Source organism: Ciconia boyciana, chromosome 2 (assembly GCF_034638445.1).
Source record: "Ciconia boyciana chromosome 2, ASM3463844v1, whole genome shotgun sequence".
Classification (NCBI taxonomy): Eukaryota; Metazoa; Chordata; class Aves; order Ciconiiformes; family Ciconiidae; genus Ciconia; species Ciconia boyciana.
Window position 1 is genome coordinate 31,836,288 of NC_132935.1, and position 24,156 is coordinate 31,860,443.

Genomic DNA, 24,156 nt, shown 5'->3' on the forward strand with positions numbered 1-24,156 from the left:
ATATTGATTTCTTATTAAAAAAATGACCATTTTAATATTGACTTTGTTCCATCATATACTATATCTCCTTAGAAATATCTGTGACAGTTCTGACAGCAAAACTCCACCTGATATTTGCTTGCCTTTCTTATAACTGCCCTCATGTTTCCCATCTCACCCTACACTTGCAATGCCAGATGTTTCCATTACAACCAGCCACAGCAATGTATTAATTCAAAAGGTATCCTAAAAATCGCCTTCCTCCTCAGTGCATAAAAGATATTATTCACTCATCCAACTGTCTAATTTTCCCCTTCATTTCAAATTATTGAGTTTTGGGGAATGCTTCAATATGCTAGTGATCAGTTGTGTCCAGGTTTCTAGGTGAAATGACATTTCAGGTATCTATTACTACCTCTAAGCCATGGTACGTGGGAGCTCTTCCCCAGTCTTGGGTGAGGGTGTGAGACGTGGCTGTGTCCTACCGGCATGCTGTGACCTTCCCACCCGCTGCTATCCTCCCATTCTCTTACATTCACTGGGAAATAAGACATGTGGGCAGTTCAAAGGGAAGGGATGGGCATTCCTGCCGCTGGGACCATGTCCAGATGACAGCAAGACAAGTAGTGCAGAACACACTGTGCAGTGGACTTGCCTCTCAGTTTCTGTGATTTGGGGGCTTCCTACCATGCTCACTCAGTGAAACTTGCTGCAGCTGAGATTGGCTGAGGCATTTCCACTAGAGCTCATCTCTTCTAAAAGAGTCTTTGCTCTGTGTAATCATCCATCATCATAAATATTGTTTGATAATAAAAAATTCTATGTCAAGGCCTAAAATGAGTAAGTGATTGATCTTCATGTGATAACCCTTGTTCTCTCTTATCAACTTCTGCCTGAAATATTTATCATCACTTGTTTCATCCTGTTCAATATAAAGTTACAAATCCATCCAGAAAATAATGATGTTTTTCTATGCATCTGCACATGTTTAGCACAATTCTGGGCTCTGCAAGACAGCAATAATAATAATCACTAAACAGTAGCCTCCGGCCCTAGAATAGCCTGCAAATGTTAATGCTAAATTAACATGTCAGTGTGCAACATACTCTCGAATTGCAATCGCAAGGTAGAGTTGAAATAGAAAAAGACTAAAAGGCTAAATAAACAGAAAGCAATAGATAGAGTCCTTCTGAAGGACAGAGATTTTTTTCTTCTTCAAAGCCAAAAGTTCAAATTATCTGGTCTTTTTTACCATAAACAAAACCCATTATTGTATAACATTCATCTAAAAATAACTAACTACACGTTGCTACTTCACAAGAAAAGGGTAAGAGTATGATTCTATCCAACTTTACATGCAAGGATGTCAAGTATAGCAGTATTTCAAAGTCTGCCTCTAACAGAGAAGGAAACACTGCTAGAATTTTGGCTAGCTGAACACAAGCTGAGCACAACCAAAAGCTCACTTAAGTGCGGCAGTACCGAACAGTGCCACTCTGGCACTTACTGAAGCACAGGGTGTGCTCATTTCCATATCAATGCGCCACATGTTTCTTCAAGACAAAGCTGTTTCACACCACTGCTGCTATTTGAACTTTGGAAATAAAGACAAAGGTTTCTGTACTATTGTTAAAAACAATGAAACTCACATCCTTTGTGCACAGGATACAGTTAATGAACACTGCCCTTTATAGGACTGTATCAGTGACTTCGTGCAGAAGGAGCGTATTTTAACAGAGCTGTGTTTGTGCAGGAAAGACAAGCATCACTTTAAATTCAGAACACAGGGTTGTGCAAGTAATAGGGATGCCTTCCACATTTAGAAGAAGATTATATTCACTGTAACTTTGTTAGCTTGCTTAATGAGCCCACAGGAAAGTGAAATCGAAGTCATTTGTCCAAGGTCAGACAGAAACCCATGAAACAACAATCTGTCCCACTTGTGTGTCCGTTCATGTTTTAACAAGACCAAGTTTCTTCTTTACCCCACAGAAAAAGAAACACTTTTGAGACCTCTCACAACTCAATGCTACAATACATTGTGCCATACAAAACAGTAAGCTGTAGAGCATTAGGAGGAAAAACCAAAACCTTCTACAAAGGCCATATCAAAGGACCAGAAGCTTTGCCATGTCAAATTACAATGCAGGGTACCCTCATGTCCAAAAGGTTATTACTGGGAAAGAACCGCCTCTTCTGTGCAACAAAAGTGAATGTTTCAATCATATAAAACAAAGAACATTTAAAACCACTTCTTCAGCTAAGGGCAAACTAAGCATTTTTAAACTTCAAGCTTCAAATGCACATAATGAAGTCATTATCGCACGTGAATATGACTCCTCAATCAAAATGCCTGAAATCTCTGCCACTATAATTTTATTTAGATTGAAAAGAAACCATGTAGTCTACTATTCAATTAACAATAATTATTTATTCTCTGCTCCCTGGGTTTTCCTTACAATGTCCTTTTCTTTTCACATTGATTACAGAGAGGAAAAAAGAAGAAAAGAAGAAAAAAACCTTATTCAGAAACAAAGTATCAGAAAGTACCTTCAAAGATTACCTGTCAACTTGCAACAAGCTGAATTTTATTTCATCGCACAACAGTAAATGAGAACAAATTTTGCTCCCATACTCTTTGAAGAGCAGATGCTTTTAGGTGCTTTTAAGAAAACAGAAATAGAAACTGTGTCTGGTATCTTTTTGTTCTGCAGCAACAGCAGGATGGTGGGCCTCTTAAGCTCACAGAATTACAGAAGGGTTGAGGTTGCAAGGGACCTCTCAAGATTGTCTACTCCAGGCCCTGCTTAAAGCAGGGTCAGCTAGAGCAGGTTGCTCAGGGCTGTGTCCAGTCAGGTTTTAAATATCAAGCAACTACCTCTCTGGGCAACCTATTCCAGTGTTTGATCACCCTCACTGTAAAATCTGCTTTCTTATGTTCAGATGGAATTTTCTGTATTTCTGTTTGTGCCCTCTGACTCTTATCCTGTCACTGGGCACCACTGAGAAAAGCCTGGCTCCAGCTTCTTTGCACCCTCCCATCAGGTATTTCTGCACATGGATAAGACACCCCTGAACCTTCTCTCCTCCAGGATGAACAATCCCAGCTGTCTCAGCTTCTCCTCATTGTCAGATGCTCCAAGCCCGCAATCATCATCACAGCCCTTTGCTGTACTTTCTCCAATATGTCCGTATCTCTCTTGTACTGGGGAGCCCAGAACTGGACACAGCACTCCAGATGTTATTCACCAGTGCTAAACAGAGGGGAAGGATCACCTCCCTCAGCCTGCTGGCATTACTCCTCCTAATGCAGCCAAGGATACCATTTGCCTTCTTTGCCACAAGGGCACTTTGCTGGTTCACGTTCAGCTTGGTGTCCACCAGGGCCATCAGGGCCTCTTCTGCAAAGCTGCTTTCCTTCTGGTTCGTTCCCAGCCTGTACTGGTTATCCCATGAGGTTATGCCTCCCCAGGGGCATGACTTCGCATTTCCCTTTTTTGAAGTTCATGAGACACCCAACAGCCCATTTCTCCAGCCTGTCAAGGTCCCTCTGAATGGCAGCACAAGTACGTGTGGTATATCCACCACTCCTCACAGTTCTGTATTGTCCACGAACCTGACGAAGGTGTACTCTGTGCCATCATCAAGGTCATTATTGAAGACGTTACTTCATCGGTTTATCTGTGAGGATGTTATGCGAGACAGTGTCAAAAGCCTTAACTAAACCAAGATAAACAACTTCCACTGCTCTTCCCTCACCCACCAAGCTAGTCATCTCATCACAGGAAATTAGGTTGGTCAGGCATGATTTTTCCCTTCCTAACTACTACTCTTGATCACCTTTTTGTCCTTCATGTTCAGAAACGGTTTCCTGAATTATTTGCTCCATCACCTTTTCGGGGATTAACATTAGGCCTGTAGCTCCCCAGATCTACCTTCTTGTCATTCTTGAAATAGGAAGTAACATTTTCTTTCTGCCAGTACTCAGGAACCTCCCCCAACCTCCACGACCTTTCAAAGATGATCGAGAGTGGCCTTGCAGTGACATTGGCCCACCCTCTCAACATTCATGGGCATATCCCACCAGGTCCCACTGGACTTCCATATCCCACTGGACTTCCATATGTCCAGTTTGTTTAAACATTCCCCAACATAATCCTCTTTCACCAAGGTAAATCTGCCTTGCTCCAAACTTTCCCACTGCTCACAGGGGACTGAAAGTCCCTGCAAGTTGATTTTACCAGTAAAGACCAAGGCGAAGAAGGCAGGGAAAGCAGGACCCCGCTGGAATATCATAACATCTACCTATTGTCAAAATTACATATTTTGATCTTTTTCCAGAGGGTAGCCAGGTGTCAACAAGTCTTTAGTTGTCAATTTCTAGGACAATTTTGCCTAAGCATCAATATAATAAATTATCAGAATACTTCTGTATATTCTTATTTATTAACGACACATCATTATTAGCAGTTGGTGATCATAATTACTTGTGTATTTTAAAGCCAAAGCAAAATATACCCAGCCAGGACAGGGGCTGAAAATGCTGATGGTGAGGATAAAAAGGAAGGAAGAAGGAAGGACACAATTTGCTAGGGATCTGAATACCTGCCACAGGACAGAAGCAAATGTTATAACTCTCATATTATTTCAAAATCCACACTTATAGTTCATTTATCTGAAAATACTGGCCAATAACACCTGAGAGCTGCTTTACCCAGAAGCAATCTCTGAGAGAGAAAAATCCCTATAACTAACAAAGTAGACCTAGCCTCTGACAGGCAGGATTTTTTTAACTCCTTAGAGGCTGCTGCTTCTGCTTTCTAACTTGAGGACTTGCCTAAGAGAGAAGCACAACAGGCATAACCAAATAGAAAGCTGGTAAATCCCATTTGTAGCTCAGTGAATTGGTAGAATGATACACAGCAGCTGAACTACAGCTGTGAATCTGGTATTCCACAAAAAGTCTATTAAGTCTATTTTTATTCCATAAAATGTCTATTATCAGGACACCACCTTGAAACCCATTTAGGTGTAAAACTATATTACGAGTAAAGTTTACAGCAAGCATCAGAAGGCAGTATATAGATGTTCCCAGGTTGAGAATAATCAGTTAGGAGACAAAGGGGCAATCAGTATCCCACACCTGAGTGTTTTGGACAAGGGTCAAGTCTGAAATTCAAAACCTGAGCCAGAAAAAAGTTCTAGAAACCATAAAAATCTAGAGCTAACAAAGAACTGGACTTTGGGACAGCCTAGTCCTCAGCGTGCTACTTCGAACTCTGAACAAGGAGTGCAGGCTTCCAGGGAGCCCATACTGCACAAGCGAGATGCCTCAAGCCTCAAGTAAGCTTGAACACAGCCAGCCACAGAGCAGTGAATCACAGAAAGTCAGACCAAACCTGCAAAGAGCCAGCCAGCAATGGAGTTTAAATCCCATCTCTTACCTTTCCCTCAGTCCTTTTTGACCACTGGATATCTGAAACTGTGTAGTACAACCTCCCAAGGACAGGAGTTCTCAAAAGGTATGTATAAAAGGTCAGCTTTTTTAGCCCTTTAAAAGCCAAGGTCCCTCCAAACATGTGCTGAAGTAGCATCTCACAGACATAGGAAGTATTAAAATACAACATACACACACACTGACACAGTATTTATGAAGTGGAGACAGATTAGCATGACATGGCAACTGCTTAAAGTATTTCAGGATCACAACTCGGGATCTGGATGCCATATTTTATGAAATTCCCAGTTTCAATGCTTATGCCTACTTTCAAAATATCCAGCTGTACTTCTTCAAAATTGTGTAGTTTTTGAACCTGGAAGGAGATGCCACCTGGAGCACTGCGTCCAGCTCTGCGGTCCCCAGCACAAGAAGGACATGAACCTGTCAGAGTGGGTCCAGAGGAGGTCAACAAAAATGTCAGAGGGATGGAACACCTCTCCTATGATCAAAGGCTGAGAGAGTTGGGGTTGTTCAGCCTGGAGAAGAGAAAGCTCCGGGGAGACCTTATTGCGGCCTTTCAATACTAAAGGGAGCTTATAAGAAAGACAGATAGAGACTTTTTACCAGGGTCAGTAGTGATAGGTCAAGGGGCAATGGTTTTAAACTGAAAGACAGTAGGTTTAGACTGGACATAAGGAAGAAATGTTGTATGATGAGGGTGGTGAGACACTGGGACAGGTTACGCAGAGAAGCTGGGACAGGTTACGCAGAGATGCCCCATCGTGGCAAGTGTTCAAGGTCAGGCTGGATGGGGCTTTAAGCAACCTGATCTAGTGAAAGATGTCTCTTGTCTATGGCGGGGTGGTTGGACTAGATGATCTTTGAAGGTGCCTTCCAACCCAAACCATTATAGAATTCTAGGATTCTAGAATAACAGAAATAATGGCCTTTAGGAGAAACTCCATCACTTCTAATGCTGAAGACTCTACAGCTGAGAAACAAAATTGGCTTTTTTGTCATAAAACAAATATCCTCCAAGTCATAGATTTCACAGTATCCTGAGATAGAAAGGCCCAAATCCCATTGAAATTTAATGGGACTGAATGCCTGAATTATTCTAAAATACAGTGAAATTTGAGTGCCTAGACCCAATTGAAATGTAATGAGATTTGAGTGCCTCAATCCCATAACCTTATTGAAAATCTACCCTCAGTGTTTCACATGATCATGAGGGCAGGTGGGACTTTGAAAACATATCACATTATGCCTCAACTAGCACTGCAGAAGCTACCTTTAATTCAATAACTGATTATCCCAGACTTCTCACCTATAGGATTATTTGTATTTTTTTTACAACAGAAGATGGAATTGCTGGAGCACTAGTGTTACACAATTAGTAGTTCCTCCACTCTTCTTCCCAGCAGAGAAAGTGCTGGGAAGTTCACAGAGGTTGCATAAAATTCTTTTATGTTAATAGGCTTTTCTGATTCTGCAAGCCCTAGCCCCTAAACAAGGCTAAATCAAGCTAGCTAACCAGCTAGCATTAGCAAAAATCGTGGGTTTGGCACAAAGGATTATAATGGCTTGACAGATTTTGATCAGGCCTATAATATATATACCAATCCTCTGGAAAACCAAATAACTAGTGGATGGAGGCAGAACATGGGCGGCATCTGGTACCAATATGTGCAAAAAACCACGGCAAATACTTTCCAGTCTCTTATACATTTAGTAACTAGTTTTACTGTCTTTTCGACTCAATAAAGGTGAAATGCACGATATTGCCACAGGGTGGCTCATCTAGCCTGCAATGGAAGCCACAGATTTTCTGCTTACACAAGCAGCAGGTGAAGCAAGGCAGTCTCAAAGCTTTACAGATTGCTACAGCCGGAGTACAGAGGGAAGAACTACTATAAAGAGAAAACCAGGAAGGGCACAGACCCAATTTTAATTCACCTTAATCCTGCATAGTTTGTCTCACGCCAGTGAAGCAACAGTCATTCCTGATGACTTTGTGGGTGGATAGCGCCTTATGACATGAAGGCACTGAGCCCACATTCCTCAGCAACCAAAAATGCCACTGACTTCCTTGGAATTTCCAAATGACCAGAGAAATGCAGCCTCATACCTTGCTCCTATACCTGCTCACTGTGCTGAAAAATGCCCTGTTCTTTTCAAAGGATTTGGGATAGGACTCTTGCTTGATCAACAGTGTCATAGTGAAAACTGACCTCACTATCGCGGGGGGGGGGGGGGGGGGGGCTGTTAAAAATTTTATGTTAACCTGTACAATAAATGTAATGTCACAAGCTGTTGGGACAGCTGACTAACAGACTGAAAAACATGCATTTACAACTATCAAATGTTTCTAGAGGTGAAAAAAATCTCATGTGTGTTCAAAAAGTAGCTTGGTATAGGTAGAAAACTTTAACTATTTATAGTAAAAATTTTAAAAAACCCACAGAATATACAACTAAATTATTGTAATCCTCAGACATGTTCAACTACTATAAAAAAAGTGTTCTGAACAACTGGAAGTCAGGATTCTCTTGTTTCTAGCAGTTTTTTCTCCTCTGCTGCTATATGTTAGAGGACATTTTCACCTTGAGTGAGACAAAGTTTGAAGTTCGTAATAGAGATATGCTCAGCCTATCAGGTTCAGCAGTGCAATTTTCAAAATGCAATTGATTAAATTTCCTCTGATTTAATATATGCATTAATGTAACACATTTCAAAAATCCAGTGTATTATCTCTTTTGAGTACTACATATTCAAAACAGAATTGGGAATTTAAAGAGAGAATCAGATCCAAAAAAGTTCCCCGTGGCATGGCTTCTGAACTAGTCATTCACAAATGCTTTTCAAATCTATTAATTCTACTCATGATGAATGCTAGCTACCCTGCCAAATCTGAGGAAATTGTTTGAAAGACCAACATCCATAAAAACCACTAAGTTCAAAATTAACTCCAAACAGTCCGATGTACTGCTTAAACAATATGACACAGGAAAAAAACAAAGAACAGAATTCCCTGAGACTCTAAGATTATAATTCCAGCAGAAGAATTACACTCCAGTGGTAACAGTAGCCCCCAGAGCAGTATATACTGACAAGGGTAATGCAACAGGCCTGTACTACTGTTTGCAATCACAGACCAGATCACCTTACCACCATAGTTTTGCTACACTATTTGTGTGTCCATGTCCTGCAGAAAGTATCAGGTTTATTATAAACAAGCAGATCAGTTGCACAGCATTTGAACAAGAGGCGCAATATTTTCTGGAAGCATCGAACAGCTTCCAGACCCATGAACACGAGACAAATGTCAGGCCGCAGTCACAGCTACTACTAGCAGGCTGCTGGCACCCTAAAGTCCCAAAGTGCTCAAGTAGTTTCCAGACAAAAGATCCAAAGGGGGGAAAAAGGCAATCCCAGAAAACCAGGTTTGTGGTAACCTCTAGATGAAAACTCAACAGAAAGACTTCCTCAGAAATTGTAGGTATCACATTTTTCTGTGTTGTATAAAGAATATAAACAAAATGTACCTTTTAACACAAATGTACCTTTTAACAGAAAGGTAACACAATGTACCTTTTAACACAAATTGTGCTGTGTTCATTTTCTCCAGAATATCATATTGCTGTTTATGCACCTAGGTCACTATGAGATAGCAAGACATCGTTTTATTCCCACCACTATTTAAGAACAGCGATTTCCTCCCCCCCTCTCCCACAGCAAATTCACTAATCACTTTTATGCATTAAATTTCACATGGCGCTCCACTACTACGCTGCCGTATGAGAACACCCCGCGGTACAGCAGGACTTCATGGTGCTGTTACGTGAAATCACGTTAACACCCCGTACTTGACACAGTTCCTGGGGTTTTCGTGCCCGGGACCCAGCAGGGCGAAGACCCGCTGCCCTTCCCTGCCTGCCCGCGGCCCCCTCGCCGCCCCGCTCCTTTCTCCCCTTGGCGGCGGGGCCGCCCAGGGCCCGCCCGCCCGAGGGACAGGCTGACCCTGCCGGGGGAGCCGGAGCCCCCTCCCCGCTCCCCCTGCGCGGCTGCCCGGAGGGCCTGGGGCCGCCCGGGCAGGCAGCCTGCGCGCACCGCAGCGGCGACGGCCGCCGCGGAGGCCCAAGGGCCCGCAGGGCGCTCCCCGCTCCCCTCAGCCACCCCCCGCCCCGCGGAACTGCAGGTCCCAGCGGGCACCGCGACGCCACGGAACTACAGCACCCGAGATGCACCGCGGCCGACTCCCGCCTGGGCGGCCTCGCGCTGCCTGCCGGGAAGTGGAGGCTTTAGGGGCGCGCGGCGCACGCCGGCGCTCGTGGTCTCCCCGCGGCCCCTGCCCGCTTCGTCCCCTCCCGCCACGCGCCGCAGGTACCAGCCCGCTGCCCCGCCCCCCCGGCCGGGGCGCAGCGCGCCTCCCTCTCGGCACGCGGAGGGGAGGGGCGGGGCGGGGCGGGGCGAGGCGGGGCCGGCCGAGGGGGAGGGGCGGCCCCAGCGGCGGTGCGGCAGAGGGAGGCGAGCGCGGCGGCGAGCAGGTGAGCGGGGGCGCTCGCCCTCCCCTCACTGCCCGCCCGGCAGGCGGGAAGGGGCGAGCGGGGCAGGAGGCGCCGCCAGTGCCGAGGGAATGCGGGAGGCAGGCGGTGGGGAGCTGGGGCTGGGCCGGCCGGGGAGCGCAGCCTCGCCACCGCCCGTCCCGCGCCGGGCACGGCCGGACCTCGCCGCCTCCTCGCCGCGCCGGCCGGTGGCGCAGCTCCTGCGCACCTGTGCGGAGGCGGCGGCGGGCGGTTGCGCCGGCCCCGCCGGTGGGGGACGCCGCAGGCGGTTGGGCCGGGCGCGGCCGGTCCCGGTCCCGGTCGCGGTCCCGCTCGGGCGGGACGGCGGGGACGGACCCCCCCCCCACCCCTTCCCCGGGGCAGGGTGGGGGTGAGTAGCGGCGTCTCACCTCAGAGGTGGCTCCTGAGCCGGCGCTGCTGTGAGCCCGCCCGGTTTCCGAAGCCTCGCGACTGGGCAAGGTTTGCCAGGCCGTGCAGCTGCGCGAGCCCGGCCCCTCCGGTACCGCTGGCTCGGCGGCCGCTCCTGAAGTTACGTAAAGCGGCGCGAGCGGCGTTCGGCGAGCGTGGCCGCCCGGAGGCGGGAGCCGCGTCCCCTGCGCGGCGGTGCCGTGCGCCTGACGGACCCGGGCGGCCGCGGTCAGCGGCGTAGCCGCTGCGCTCCGGGCGGCCCTGCCCGCCCCACGCCTGCAGCGGGTTCCCTCCGCTTCAGGGCTGCGCCGGCGGCTGGTGGTTGACTGGAAGATAACTGCAGTTTTTGTTTGGTTCTTACCTCTTTCAGAACCATTGAATCACAGGCAGAGGTAGGCAACGTAAGCACATCCTACTATGCAATTTGGGGGGGAGAGTTACTTTCAGTTCTTTCTAATTCGCTAACAGACTCTTTGGGGCAGCAATTGCTCGCCTGTGAGTGTGTGCAAGGTGTGATAAATAGGCACCAGTTTTGAGTTCATAAACAGGTGAAATACGATATTAAGTAACTTGATTGAAGTCGGCACAAATTGATTATTAAAGTTAAAAAACTTTATAAAACCAAACTCAGCAAGTTGTCTCCTTAAATATTCCACTAGTTGTTCAGCTGACATTCCATGGTAGCACTTAAATCCTAAACAACAGAGGTCAGCCTGACTGCGTTGTTCAAACAGAGATGTAATATATGTAACCAGATCACAAATAGTATTGCATAGCTAAAAGTCTTCTAAATCCAATTAGAACTGTTAAGTAAGGATTGTTTTGTTTCTAATCTATTATCCTTGAATCGCGTGGCTTACATGTTTCTCACTGAACATGCAAACCATTAGCTTAAAAGGGTTTGAAATTGCGATAGCTGCAAGCTGGAGGCAAACCCTTTTTAAGTGGTTTTATTATAGCCTATTTGCTTTACCCACAAAAAGGGAGGTGGCTGTTGTAAATACCCAGTAGGATGAGTTGGTGTCATGCTGTTTTGTAGCATGTGACAGTAGGGTTCCTGGGACTCTGTCCTATCCTGTTTCAGACCTAGCAGTTCAGTACTTCAAGCAAACGTTCTCTTCTTTTTATTTCATTCTTAACTTACAGTTTGGAATCAGTCTAAACCAAATAGGCGTTCTGAACAGGAAACAAATTTATTACAAGTAAAGTAAGTAAATATCTGGACAAGAAAGAGCGTGCAGGCGCCGGATTATCTCTTAGGTGTCATGAGCAATCTGTTTGTTCTGAAAGTTGCTGTGGTGCAGCGATTCTACTGGTTTAGTGCAGTGACGTATGAGACCAGTCCGTGGTGAAGCTTGGGTAGTAGCAGACTGTGCACTTAAATCTTCCCTCCTTGCCATACCTGTATAAGCAAGGAGCAATATGGTTTGTCTAAAAGGGTATTTTTATCAAATTATTTTCTGTTCCTTTTATTGCATGAATTGGCAGTAAACTTCTATGTTCATAGAAAAGGCTAGAGTCCTAAGGTTGTGACCCTCATTTGAGCATTGTATTCTTTTTCTAATGTTTAGCCTTCATAAAGTGCAAATGAATGTGAGTTTAAACCCTGTTGTGATTCATGGCATGTAAATATTTTAGATATTTGGAAATTGTGATACTTTTACAGTTTAAGATGGATTTACATACATATATATGTGCATTTGAGTCTGGTAAGTTCTAATGTAGTATCTTTGTATGTTTCTTTTTCTGTTTTCTTGATAAAAAAAAATCAAATGACATGGTGTGCTCTTTGCTCACTTGACCTGGCATTTCTGTTACTCAAAGATTACTCTTCTGTTACTATTCAGAGTTAGAGGAATCTGGGTGTGACACTGGTAGTATCAGCCCCTTTTATTTATCTATGGGTATGTTTACTGTGTCAGATTGAGTCAAGAAGTTCCTTTAGAAGCAAATATTGTGATCATCACCATTTAACATACATTGGCTCACAATTTGGCGTGGTCGTGCAGAGTACAAAAGAAACTAAAACCGAAAATGTACCCTGGGAGCAGACCTAATGCAGTCCAGCTGCTAATAAGCATTCAGTCAATGGTACCAAATTACAGCTAATCTGACATAAAAGCTGCTGAAGCATGTACAATTGTACATGTTGGATGCTTAACACAAAGTGCTTTACGCTACAGGACAGTGTTGAGCTGTGTTGCTTGCCAGTATAGGTACAACCTTTCATTAATGCATGTGCATTTAAGAGTAGTAGTAAGTACATAAGTTCAAGATAGTAAATTCTTGACAGGCGTTTCACTTTAAAGAAAAAAGTTCTTCTAGAAAAGATGCTGTTCACAAGTATTGTAACTGGTGAAAATGTCATCACGGATTGTGGTTGGTTTTTTTGGTTTGGTGGGTTTTTTTCCAAAAAAGTGCTGAAAAGCACAGACTCTTTTTCTTCTCAAAATTCCGTGAACTCCTGGGTGAACTTCACCAGATTCCCTGAAGTATGGGCTTATTTTCCTTTCCTGGTTCATATTCATAAAGTCATGCAGCAGAAGATAACAACCACTTTTTTTATGTACAGATCCTTCGATTTGTTGCAAACCTGGACTCAACTGGGTTCTTCTGTTTATAGGGATGTAATCCCACACCTCCCAGGAACATAGCTGGGTGGGGCATTCATTCAGGGGATGCTCTCAATTCCTTATGCTGGTAACGAGGAAGAGTCACTGAAGTGGCAAGTGAAAAAGGAGTTGCCTTGTTCAGTGTTTCATACAGACAAGAATATTGCTAGAGAAAATCTACCAGAGAATACTTCATGTCTTGTTATTTCTATCTCTATTAAAAAAAAATATTGCAAAGTTTATTGTTCGAGGCAGAAAACAGATTCACTTCCTGAGATACAGGTGGAAAAAGGGATTTAGATCTTGGTCTAGCTCCAGGAGAATGTCTTGGAAACAAGACAGGCGTGACTTGCTTCTTTCAAACTATGTGAGGCTGAAGCAGGTCAGCTGTCTGACATGTGGGGTTAAGTCACACAACCAAGCGCAGGACTATGCTGCAACAGAAGCTGCTGGATAGTCCGGATCCTGTACCTGACCAGCAAAGTCAATCAGCAGACGTTTATGATATTGACATTTTTGCTCCCTCGGATGCTGCCGAGTGTCCACCCTCATCCCACAGTGAAGCAGAGGTGCTCCCAAGGAGTCACTGCCAGTTTGAAATTGTTCTTGCTGGTCAAGTTCCCTGAGCTTTCTGACATACAGAGTGTGTAAAGATTTCCCTGTGTAGCTGAAAGGATGAGGAAGTTTGTTTTTCCCTTCATTCAAGGAGTTATTTCAAGAGCATTTTTCAGTCTTTCTTGTTGATGCTGGTTCATTTCATATTTATTTCCTTATTCATGTTCTCTAAGATTTATTGAGAGCAAGAGAACGAAAGCATCACTTCACCCTGGCAATTAGGAAACTAATTTGGTTTTTGCTTCAGTAGATGATTGATTATATATATGATGTGAATCGGGTTGACGGTTTCCCATTTCACAGCCTCCTGCAGCCTCGTGGTTGATTGGTATACTCTTGGGTGAAACGGGTGGAGACTCAAGTCCTATTAATCCAAAGAGGTGGCATCTAATTTGCATCTAGTAAGAGCTCTTCTTCGGGTACTTTGTTAAAATGAGGAGGTGGTGCTTTTTTGGCAGTTTGATACTGCTGTCTTAATTTTCTTTTGCCTTTTAGAAATGTACACACATGCACACAAAAGATTAATTTTGGCTTGAAATGGTTTTCTTGAAGAAAAAATACCAAGTCTCTTACTTATCTTTTTTCCCTGAACTTGTTTTTTCCATTTTAATCTGCTGGAATGGAAAACTAGCTGCTATTACAACACTGCTTTTGATGTACATGCTTGTAAAACTTAATTGCTCCAATTCAAGCTACAAAAAATGTGCCCAGTTAACATTGTTACAAATGTCTGCAGTATTATATGCAACAGAGTTGTTTTGAAAAAATATTTTGCTTTGAAAACAGATCCATTATACTTCAGTGAATATGTAATATATGCAAATATGTTTCTCACCTAAGTTGTTTACTGTGTTGTCTTTTGATTTATGTCATGTGTAGTTGCATGCATGTTTGGCTCATGTAGTCTGCTCCGGGTATCTTACAGAAGCTATTCTGAGAAAAGCTTTTGTACTGTTTATACTAAACAGTCGCTAAAACAACACCAGCTTCTTATATGCCTAAAAATTGCTGACTTTTTCAATAAAACAAAATAGCACTTAATTCATAAAGGACAAAAAATTTTTCTCTTTTGTAATCTTACTTTAACTTTCTGTCATTTTAATTTTAATAGCTGTGAATGACAGAGAACGCCTGTAAAAACGTCAAATTGTAGAGATACGATTTAAAAGCAGCGTTTTATATGAAGCCAAATTCCTTGTTAAAATGTTTAACCATCAATACTGCTATGTACCATCTCAATGCTGATACAGATTCTTCCGAAGCGATATGTTGCTTTCACTTAAAAATTACAACAGTATTTTCTGTCCTTCACTGCAGGTACTGTTCTTGAAAAGGAGAGAAAACATGGCTTATACAGTGAATGAACTTTAAACTCTTGGAACGAAAACTGAGGGTTTTTTTCATGAAGGATGGCAACACCATACGTTCCTGTTCCTATTCCTATTGGAAGTTCATCATCCAGCTTTACAAATAGAAACCAAAGAAGTTCTTCTTTTGGGAGCATCTCGACGAGTTCCAGCTCCTCAAAAGGACAGCTGGAGGACTCTACAATTGGTAGTTTTAAAAAGATGAGCGTGCCTGACCAGATTGGTTCTACGTCATCTGTGTGTAGTAGTCCACTTGTTAGGACTAAATTTACAGGTGTGGATACATCCATAGAATACTGTACTCAGCCCGCAGAAGAAATAGAGCAGAATACAGATTCCAGGAGCTGGGAAGATCGACCGTCCACGCCTACTATACTGGGTTATGAGGTGATGGAGGAAAGGGCAAAATTCACTGTAAGTTTTGGGGATAGTATAGTTCATCCTGTAATGACAAGATAACAATTGAATGTACTTTGAATTCTCTTTCAGTAATTAATCCTGCAGTTCAGTGATGTTGCAGTATTTTACAAATACCAATTTAGCTTCAAAGTACTGCCGTCTGACAGGAAAATATCATTCCCATTACACAGGTGGGAAAATTGAGGCTCAGAAGCAGTCTTTCCAGTAATTGTGCACATGGAGTAAAAGGAATTCATTGTACTTCAGGTATCAATTTCTGCTGCAAAAGTCAGGAATTCCTTGCAAAGTTACAATTCCTTGTGAAATTGAACTTGTGGAAGTTCTGGATAGTTAAATATCTTAAATAAAATGTGTTTTTTATTTGAAATGAATGATAAGACACCCTGGTATTTGCCTTTTACAGTTACTAGTAATGTACAACATCTGCATTAAAAGTGCAAACACGTTTTCAGCTTCTTGCATTGCTAGGTTTAGTTTCTAGTAAAGGGAAATCTGTTCTGAAAACAGAGTGAGATGTCAGATATGCAGTATCTGATGACAGAACACCAGCTTAACTGATTTGTATTGCTTTTTCTCAAAATGTACTGTAGCTGGCAACTCAGGTTTTTTACATGCCATAAATATATTAATGCATTTGTGCATTTGGTTTTGTGGATGTGGTTGAAACATTTCTTTGAGATAATTCAGCAATGCTTGTGGGACTGATGGAAGTTGTTTGTTACTAATTATTTATTAATTATGTTACTTCAGGAGAGCAACATTCATCACGAATAGGTATGGAGGAGGAAATAGCAGACAAACTTTTTTTCTCTTATTTTCTTTTAGATTAGAAATGCGTGGAATCTAATACCCTTATGACAGTTGAAATACTAATAAAATAATCAAGTTCTTTTTGCAAAGAATTAAATAATACTGCTTTTTAATTATTTGAGAATGATGGCTTGTCATAAGCTTTTCAGTTTCCAACATCTTCATGCATGGTAGCCTAAGAGAAGAGCCAATTTTTTTTTTTTTTACATGTAGATTAAAAGATTCCTTTTAAATAATACCTTCAAAACTAAACCAATGATTAGTATTGTTATGTTGACAAGGGTTAGTCTGAAAATATGCCAAGGCATATTCCAGTGTGTGTGTAAGATGTTCTTCAACTGTAGTTACAATGACAACTTTGACTGTTTATTTTATGTAGAAGGCCATGTTACAGTACAAATGAAGCATTCTTCATCATTAAAATGCTTGGATGCATTTTTGCTCTTTCTGAGTTCAGTTCTGTTGCTGTGTTTGTTTCTGAAAGCACATGATTAACTGTTTGTTTTCAGTTGCGTGTTAAAAATAAGCTTGCTGTTGTGCATTAAAACCAGCAAATAATTAGTCCTAGAAATTTTGGTTGCTTCTGCAGTGCAAAATCAATGAGATGGAAGACAGTGGGTATTAAATTGAAATCACCTGTAAAAGAGAGGAGAGTCAATTGCTGAAGTTTCTTTACTGTTTGTTAGCATCTTATAGTTCCTAAAAATATGAATCTGAATTACTTAATTTGGGTGACGTACTAACTTCAAGAGTTAAATATTAGTGCATGTTGGAGTACATGGCTGCTGAAGCATATGAGAGAAGAAAAGGTAGGCTGAAAAAGGTCTCTAAGCAATTGGTCTCAAATGAATTAGCAGTCCTGGAATTTTCAATTAGCACTTTTTTTTTTGAGCCAAGTAGATATGATAATGAGATCCTGAATCAGCCAGAGATTGTTACTAAATATTGGCATATTTTCATTGAATATTTTGTATTTGTGGAATAAGGCAATTCAGGATTGACTGGAATAACGTGAATTTGTTGAATTCATTTGTAGCTTTTTACCCAAGACCTTATGTGAAGGAACTGACAGTTGGTTTTGCAATACTCTAGTTTTTCTTGTTTATTAATTACAAATCTTAAAAAGAAAAAAAAAACAACTTTTTTCCATTTTGGCAAGAAAACCAGATGTTTGTTTCAGGTTGACTGTGAGTTTTTTTGGCCAGTAATCGTGAGCTGTTTGTGCTCCTTATTACAATTAAGTTGACCATAATTTGTGAAGGTTTTTTAAAGTTGTATAATATTTACTTGGAAACCGTTCAAAGTGAGGGTCAGATTAACTGGATTTTTTTCATGTGTGCATTTGTAAGCAATGCCTTTGCAGAACTTTTAGTAGAATGAAAGTATAGAATAGAGTATGCATTAGCAAGTAAATCCGCAAGCATATTCCAACGCTTCTTGTTCTATGTTTTACTGTGTACTAGCAAAGGGTCTTCATAATTTTATATAGCAGTTCTGCTTTATGAAATTTTCATAAAATAAAACTGTTTATACTTTTGGTATGACAAGAAAGCTAAAACATTTGGACAAACATTTATACAGAAAATGCAAGACAAAAGAATCACATTTTAATGCTGCTTCACAGCCATGTCTTGCAGCTTGAATTTTAAAAGCTAACAGCTTTTTGTTAATGACTGAAGTATTGCCTCTGTCACAGTCCATGACTTCCACAGATGATGCTGCTTGAAAGTGAAATTCTGTATTTAAAAAGTAGATAAGAGAAGTACTTGCTGAAAAATTGCTTTTAATTTGCACCATAGTTATCTGTAGTTTGTGTAACTGTCTGCAACTTAATATATTATAGAATACAAAAATGCTAAGAACAGTCTCGCACGTGTACAGAAGTTCACTAGCACTGGGCTTATCACATGCTGGGACTGCAACAAGAAAAATACATTTATCAGCTAAGACAACCTGCTGTGAAAACATGAAATACCTGAAAAGATTTTACTATGTAACAGATTAGAAAATGTTTTAAATAGAATTTGGTTAAATGCCTATAAGGGATTTTTTATCATTATGATTCAAAAAAATGTCTTTTTTTTTTCTTATATTCTATTTTTTTTAACTAGAGAGCACCTAGACTGGGAAAGCTAACCCAGTACAATAGCAGAGCCTCTTTTTCCTTACATTGGAGAAAGTAAGGTTGTGACATAAGAACCCTTCTTTCCTAGACACTGTTTAATATTTTCTAGTTGAAGTTGTGTGTTATTAGATTCATTGTGTTCAGGTATTTGAGTATCAGTCCTCCTAAAAGGTAACTATTTGTTTTTTGATGTTGTTTATTATTATTATCGTTTTATTTATCCATTTGCTTTTAAATAGGAGAACGGTACTGCTGTGCTGTTGTCTTGCTAAATCTGATTCAAAGGATCCATTACTTTAGTTCTACAGTGCTAGTATAATCGTTCTGATGCAGTTATCTAGGGAAGTGGTCATATTTTTCCTGGAAAGACAAAACCAAATGTTCAAGACAAATGGAACCAAAGGAGGATGTTATGTTTATCCTGCATCACTTTTCCTTGTGAAGCAAGTCAGATGAGACATTTGAAAAGAATTTAACACTCAGTACCTGATTATTACAGTCATCTTAAAAACAGATTGGCCTCAAGGATTAATGAGTGAAACTATAATTCAGCAAAGGTTGAAGGAGATCACTAAAACATACTTCACTTACTTCTTTGATAGCCGAGACTTGTTTTTTTCATGGGGAAGAAATCTGGATGCAGTTTCACAAACTCTTTCTTACATGTAACTATTTTCTGTCTGTATTTAGGAATTATAGAAGCTCCTTCCTTAAATTCTGAAATTAATTTGTACTGTTTGTACTGATAATTAAGTTTAAAAAAAAAATCCAATTAAGAAATTTTTTTTATCCACAAGTTTTGCTTCGTTAAGAAATAAAGGATAATTTCAGCCTTCCAGCCAATGCAGCATAAAGTTCTGCACACTTTTCTGATATTGCTGTTTTTCCACACAGGTATACAAAATACTGGTAAAAAGAAGTCCAGAGGAAAGTTGGGTGGTTTTCAGACGGTACACTGACTTCTCCAGGCTTAATGACAAGGTGAGAATTATACACTGGTAAATTTTCAGCTAACTTGCCTCACTCTTCTTTCATGTTTCATTTTCTTTGTATCTCACATTTTTGTCACTTTTTTATTTTCTTGCTTTTTTCAATTCATATAAAATACATACCATTATTAATGAATGAAAAACATACAATTCCTGGTTTTTTCAAAGATACATTAAATAACTACATCTAGTGTGAAGAAGGTATTTCTTTATCTGAAGCTGTTAGTGTGCCTCATACTTTATTCCTAGTCTATGTGATAAAATAAATTAACTCTTTAATGGTTGTATCCCCTGCTTGGAAATAGAACTAGAGGCCTGCATTCTCTTGCAGGAATGATGCAGTAATTATTCTGTCCTTTTCAGTGCAATAAACTCTGCTTTTTTCATGATAAAACTGAAGTTTCATGAACATAAGTTCTTTGTATGTTGGTCAGTCTTCAGTTTTCAGTGTCTTTGAAGTTAATTGTGAAATATTATATCAGATCTTTAAAGCTGAAGACAGAGATGCCAGGTAAATAGGAGTTCTGGGTCAGCAACTTATTTTTAGAACACTTGAAAGCAAAAAATGTTTGTCTAAAAAGCAGAAGTTTTAATTGTTAAATAGTGTTTAGCTATCCCATTTAGCATTATTTCTATAGAAGCATAGAAGTAGAAAAACAGAATCATACTTTTCTTTGTCCTACTGTCCACTCCTAAGAATAATCTTTCATTGCAAGTTTAACACATTTTCTGTTATTATGTTCTTTCATATTTGAATTTGTAACTTTTTAACACTCCCTTTTTTTACCCATAGTAAGGGATTTTTTGTATACCTTTTCTTCTCCTTGGATCAATGTGCCTAATCAACTAAGAACTTAATTCTGCTGAAATTTTGAATATGGACTTGAACTTATAAATTTCTCTGGGTTCTTGGTTTGACCTGTTTGGATATCTTTTAGGCTACCTTTAAAACATCAGTACAGTCTAAAACTGCCACAAATTGTTGAATGTGAATTAGTTTAGAGATTTCTTTCTGAAGAACTTTCTGTCTTTTAATTCAGTCTATCCTAAATTAAGGAATGCCTTGGTATTGGCAAAAGCCTGACTTCTTTTGAAATTATGATGTTCTGGGGATTTCAACTCAAGTTTCAGAAGTCAAATTTGTATTTTGGTCAGCTATGTCAGATATAGGTCAAGAACTGGCTTACGTGCATTGACTTTTAGTGTGGTTATCAGTAGTTTGAAAAACTAAAATGCCACAGGTACTCATTTTAGAACAGATATTTGGATTTTACAAGTGAAGTCCTTAGTCATCGCAGTCAAATCTTTAACAAAAATGTTTGGCTTCTGGGACGATTTATAGGTATTAGGATTTCTGTGTAAAAGGAAGAATTTTATTTTTCCCTTGTGTCACTGACTGAAGCTTTTTAATCTTTCAGTATACATCTGAATTTTTATTATGTTACTATTCCATAATTCTCTAGAAGTTTCAGAATGATGGTATGTTTCAATTCCTGGAGCTGGCATTTCTGTATTACAGAAAGCATAATGTCTTACGAACTGAAGAGTAAATGGTTATATGCATGCATCGGTTGTTGAAAAGGCACAGTGCAACACTTGAAATTCCTTTTTCTCTAATGCCAAATATAGACGTGAAGTTGCATGCATGTATACTTTCAGGATTTTTTGTACCCTATCTCCTAGAAATCCACTATAAACAAGAGAAATGTACTATCTTATAAATCCTTTTCCCCACCATCCTTCTTGAGGTTGGTGGCAAATTATTCATTCCCTGAAATGGTATTAGAAACTTGACATTAAATGCCATCTGAATTGAATAATTGATCGCTATGCTCACTATGTGAATCAGTTTGAAGTATTAACAGAGAGGGAATGCCTTTTCAGGAAGACCAAGTAAAGACAAAAGAGCAGTATGTTTTTATATGTCAGGCATACACGTACTCGCAAGTCCAAACTGGACTGAGAGTTGGACTTTGGCGGTGGCTAAGAATAGAGAAAATGTGAGAATAGGAACAGTGTCACAATGGGGACATGCGTAGATAAAATCAGGACAGTTAGTGAACTTAGTAATAGCATTTATTTGCCCTGATCTCTCAAAGGAAATAAAGAAGGCAAAATAGATTGCCGTAACATCCTAGAAAGTGTGTTGTACTTCCACTAGTTTCTGAAATATTTTTAGTAAGGAACAGCTAATAAAATAGAAATGAATGGGAGTAGAAGAGCTCAAAACTATGAACTCTCCTTTTATGAATGAAACTAAGTGCAGCAGCAGGTTAAGACTTGAAAAGAACAGATTTCAAGTGTGAGCAACAAGTTCTTTGAATGTCAAAGCTATCTACTTACCAGGCAATGACAAGGTTATGAAAACTGCATACCTACTGAAAGAAGACAAGTAGAAGATAATGGCAAAGTAAGCCACTGTAAAGGAAAGATGAGATATTGCCAGTATGGGTACACAAAAAGCCACATAATTATTTCAAAGTCAAAAGTACTTAAAAACAAAAAACCAAACCAAAACAAAAAACTATAGAGATCAGCACGAGGAGAGTAGTACAGACTTCTAAAGACTAAGGCAGAAGTGCTGAGATACAAGATGGACTGTCACAAGATGTGAAGAGCAATAGGTGAAGTTCTATAAATCATTAGAGACAGAAGTAAGGGAAGGAGGCAGTAAAATGACACATCCATTACTTGAGAGAAAACTATGGGAAGCAAATAGTGAATGATACAGCAAAGACTGAAATACTGCCTTTTGCTGTAATATTGACAAAAAATTTAATCTTAGTGGATGTTGAAACATGACAGAATTTGAGGGGTTGGGAGCAAAGGCTAAGATACAGACATTTGGCTAGATGCATAGGTTTTGTTTAAGAACACCTAGTGGATTGGTGAGGTACATGAAGAATACTCTTCGGTCCCAAAAAATGGTGGGAAAAGAACTTTGTAAAGTTTATTACTATGCTGGTAGAGATGTTGAACGATTAATGAAATGGCCAGTCTTAAGAACCAAGAAGTTAACCATTTCTCCCTGAGACTGTGCCTCATGTGACGGGCATAAGGTATCACATGATGATGTAGGGGAGAGACAACTAGAAAAGGTGCTGGATCCAAGCAAGCAATCACAGACAGCATAACTTGCCTGACCCACAGTTTTTCCTGCTGTGCCTGAGGAGTGTTCAAGAAAAATGCCCCAGGACTGTGCTGTTGAAAATTAGTCTGCTGACAGCCCCTAGCTTTCTCATACTCTCTTCATCCACAAAAGGTGTAATCTGTGGGTAGGCATACTCTTTGCTTAGAAATAAATTACATGATCTACATAACCAGACAAGTGAAATTACCATTAAGCAGAAATCTGTGTGGTTGAAAAGCTTTCCCAGCAATGGTTATCTGTGGTCTTCTCCAACTAACACAGGAACTCATTTTGTTGCCTTTGCTGGGTTCAGTTCTATTCAGTGTTTTATTAAGGGGGGTTATGGAGCATGGAGGATACTTACATAAATGGTATTAATGATAACTTGGTAAGAGATGAAGGAACTTTTGATGACCAAAGAAACTTAAAAATATCAAGAAGAGTCTAATATCAAGGTGAAATTCAGTAAGAGAAAAGGAAAACATATACTTAAATAATTAAATGCAGAAATAAAGAGCAAGGCTTTGACAATAAACCATTCTATAAATAAGAAACTAATAGTTATCACGGGCTATTTGAATATACAATACTTGTGATGTTAAAAAAGCACCCTTCTTGTGCTGTGAAATGGTACTTATATGAGCAAGGGTGATCCACTAATGTGGTTCTTCCTTTAAACTGTGTAGAGAGATTCTAGCTGAAATACATTATCTGTTTTAACTTTTTTAAAACTTAATCTGCTGAAAGAGCTACCCATTAGCTTTTTCCATGAGTCCATAAAGAGTAGTTAAATAAATAAAGCTTATTGTCAGAAGGCTTAAATTTTGTCATGCAAGGACCAAGACACCCCCTGAAGAACTACCTTGCAGCTACGTAAACATTGAGTGCTAAGCTGTTTTCAAGACAGATTCTGGAATCCCTGTCACTGGAACATTCATACAAATATATTAAGTGTATGCAGTACATCCCTGATGGAAGTTGGCTTGATCCTGTCTTCAGAAAAAGATTAAACAATTCTTGTGGCAGTTAAAGGAACATTAGATTTTGTAAAACCTGTTTGCTCTTTCCTGTTGGCTGTAAATTCTCTTCGAGATTTTTCTGTGTCAAGCACCCCTTCTAAGAAAAGGCATCTAAAAAATGTTTTTTATGAAAGCGTTAATGTTTTTTTGATCTTTGTGCATATTAGAAAATTAATTGGCATCCTTGGACAGGTCCATCGTTATATATTTTTATGCTTCCATTCATTTGCATATTTCATTTCTGAATTCAGAGAAAAATTCTAGGTATTTCTGATGTTGAGTATACCCCATTACTATTTAAGTAACTCAAAAATACAATTTTGTATGTTAGTACTAGGGTTTGAGCCACATCCATGCAAATAGAAATTTTAATATTCTGGGTGTACAAGGAGCTACTCTTTACTAGAAGTATCTCATGCATGTGTTGTAATTCATTCTGCTACCCCTGCCCTCCCCCCCAAAAAAGATGAGTTGCAGAGTTGTAGATCCGTAATGGGCTTTTATATATTTTATTTATATAGTACTTATTATCCCTGAGTACTTTAGAAGAAACACCACTTAAATGCTTACTCATCTTTTTACTTACATACAATTTTCTTACACTTACTGACTCAAAGGCATTAAGTAGCACACTTGGAGACATTAAATAACAAAGCAAAGTTTTTCATTCCTATTTT

The 24,156-nt window shown here is 40.2% G+C and overlaps 1 protein-coding gene and 1 long non-coding RNA gene across 8 annotated transcripts in view; one reads left to right on the top strand and one right to left on the bottom strand.

Moving 5' to 3' along the window:
* Positions 1-10,500, bottom strand: part of LOC140647548 (uncharacterized) — a 94,803-nt gene extending 84,303 nt beyond the window's left edge. Inside the window, exon 1 of the long non-coding RNA XR_012040825.1 lies at positions 10,374-10,500. This is a non-coding gene — a long non-coding RNA (uncharacterized lncRNA). The remainder of the gene's footprint in view (positions 1-10,373) is intronic.
* SNX16 (sorting nexin 16) overlaps positions 9,713-24,156 on the top strand; it is a 29,807-nt gene continuing 15,363 nt past the window's right edge. For 2 of the 7 annotated variants that reach the window (XR_012040823.1, XM_072852281.1), the window contains exons 1-3: positions 10,641-10,784; positions 14,937-15,400; positions 19,236-19,322. Coding sequence is in view for 6 of the 7 variants with exons in the window: in XM_072852281.1 (XP_072708382.1) it covers positions 15,029-15,400; positions 19,236-19,322 (459 nt within the window). In the remaining variant the exon portion in view is untranslated. The other 5 variants (XM_072852284.1, XM_072852285.1, XM_072852283.1 and 2 more) reach the window with 5 other exon arrangements.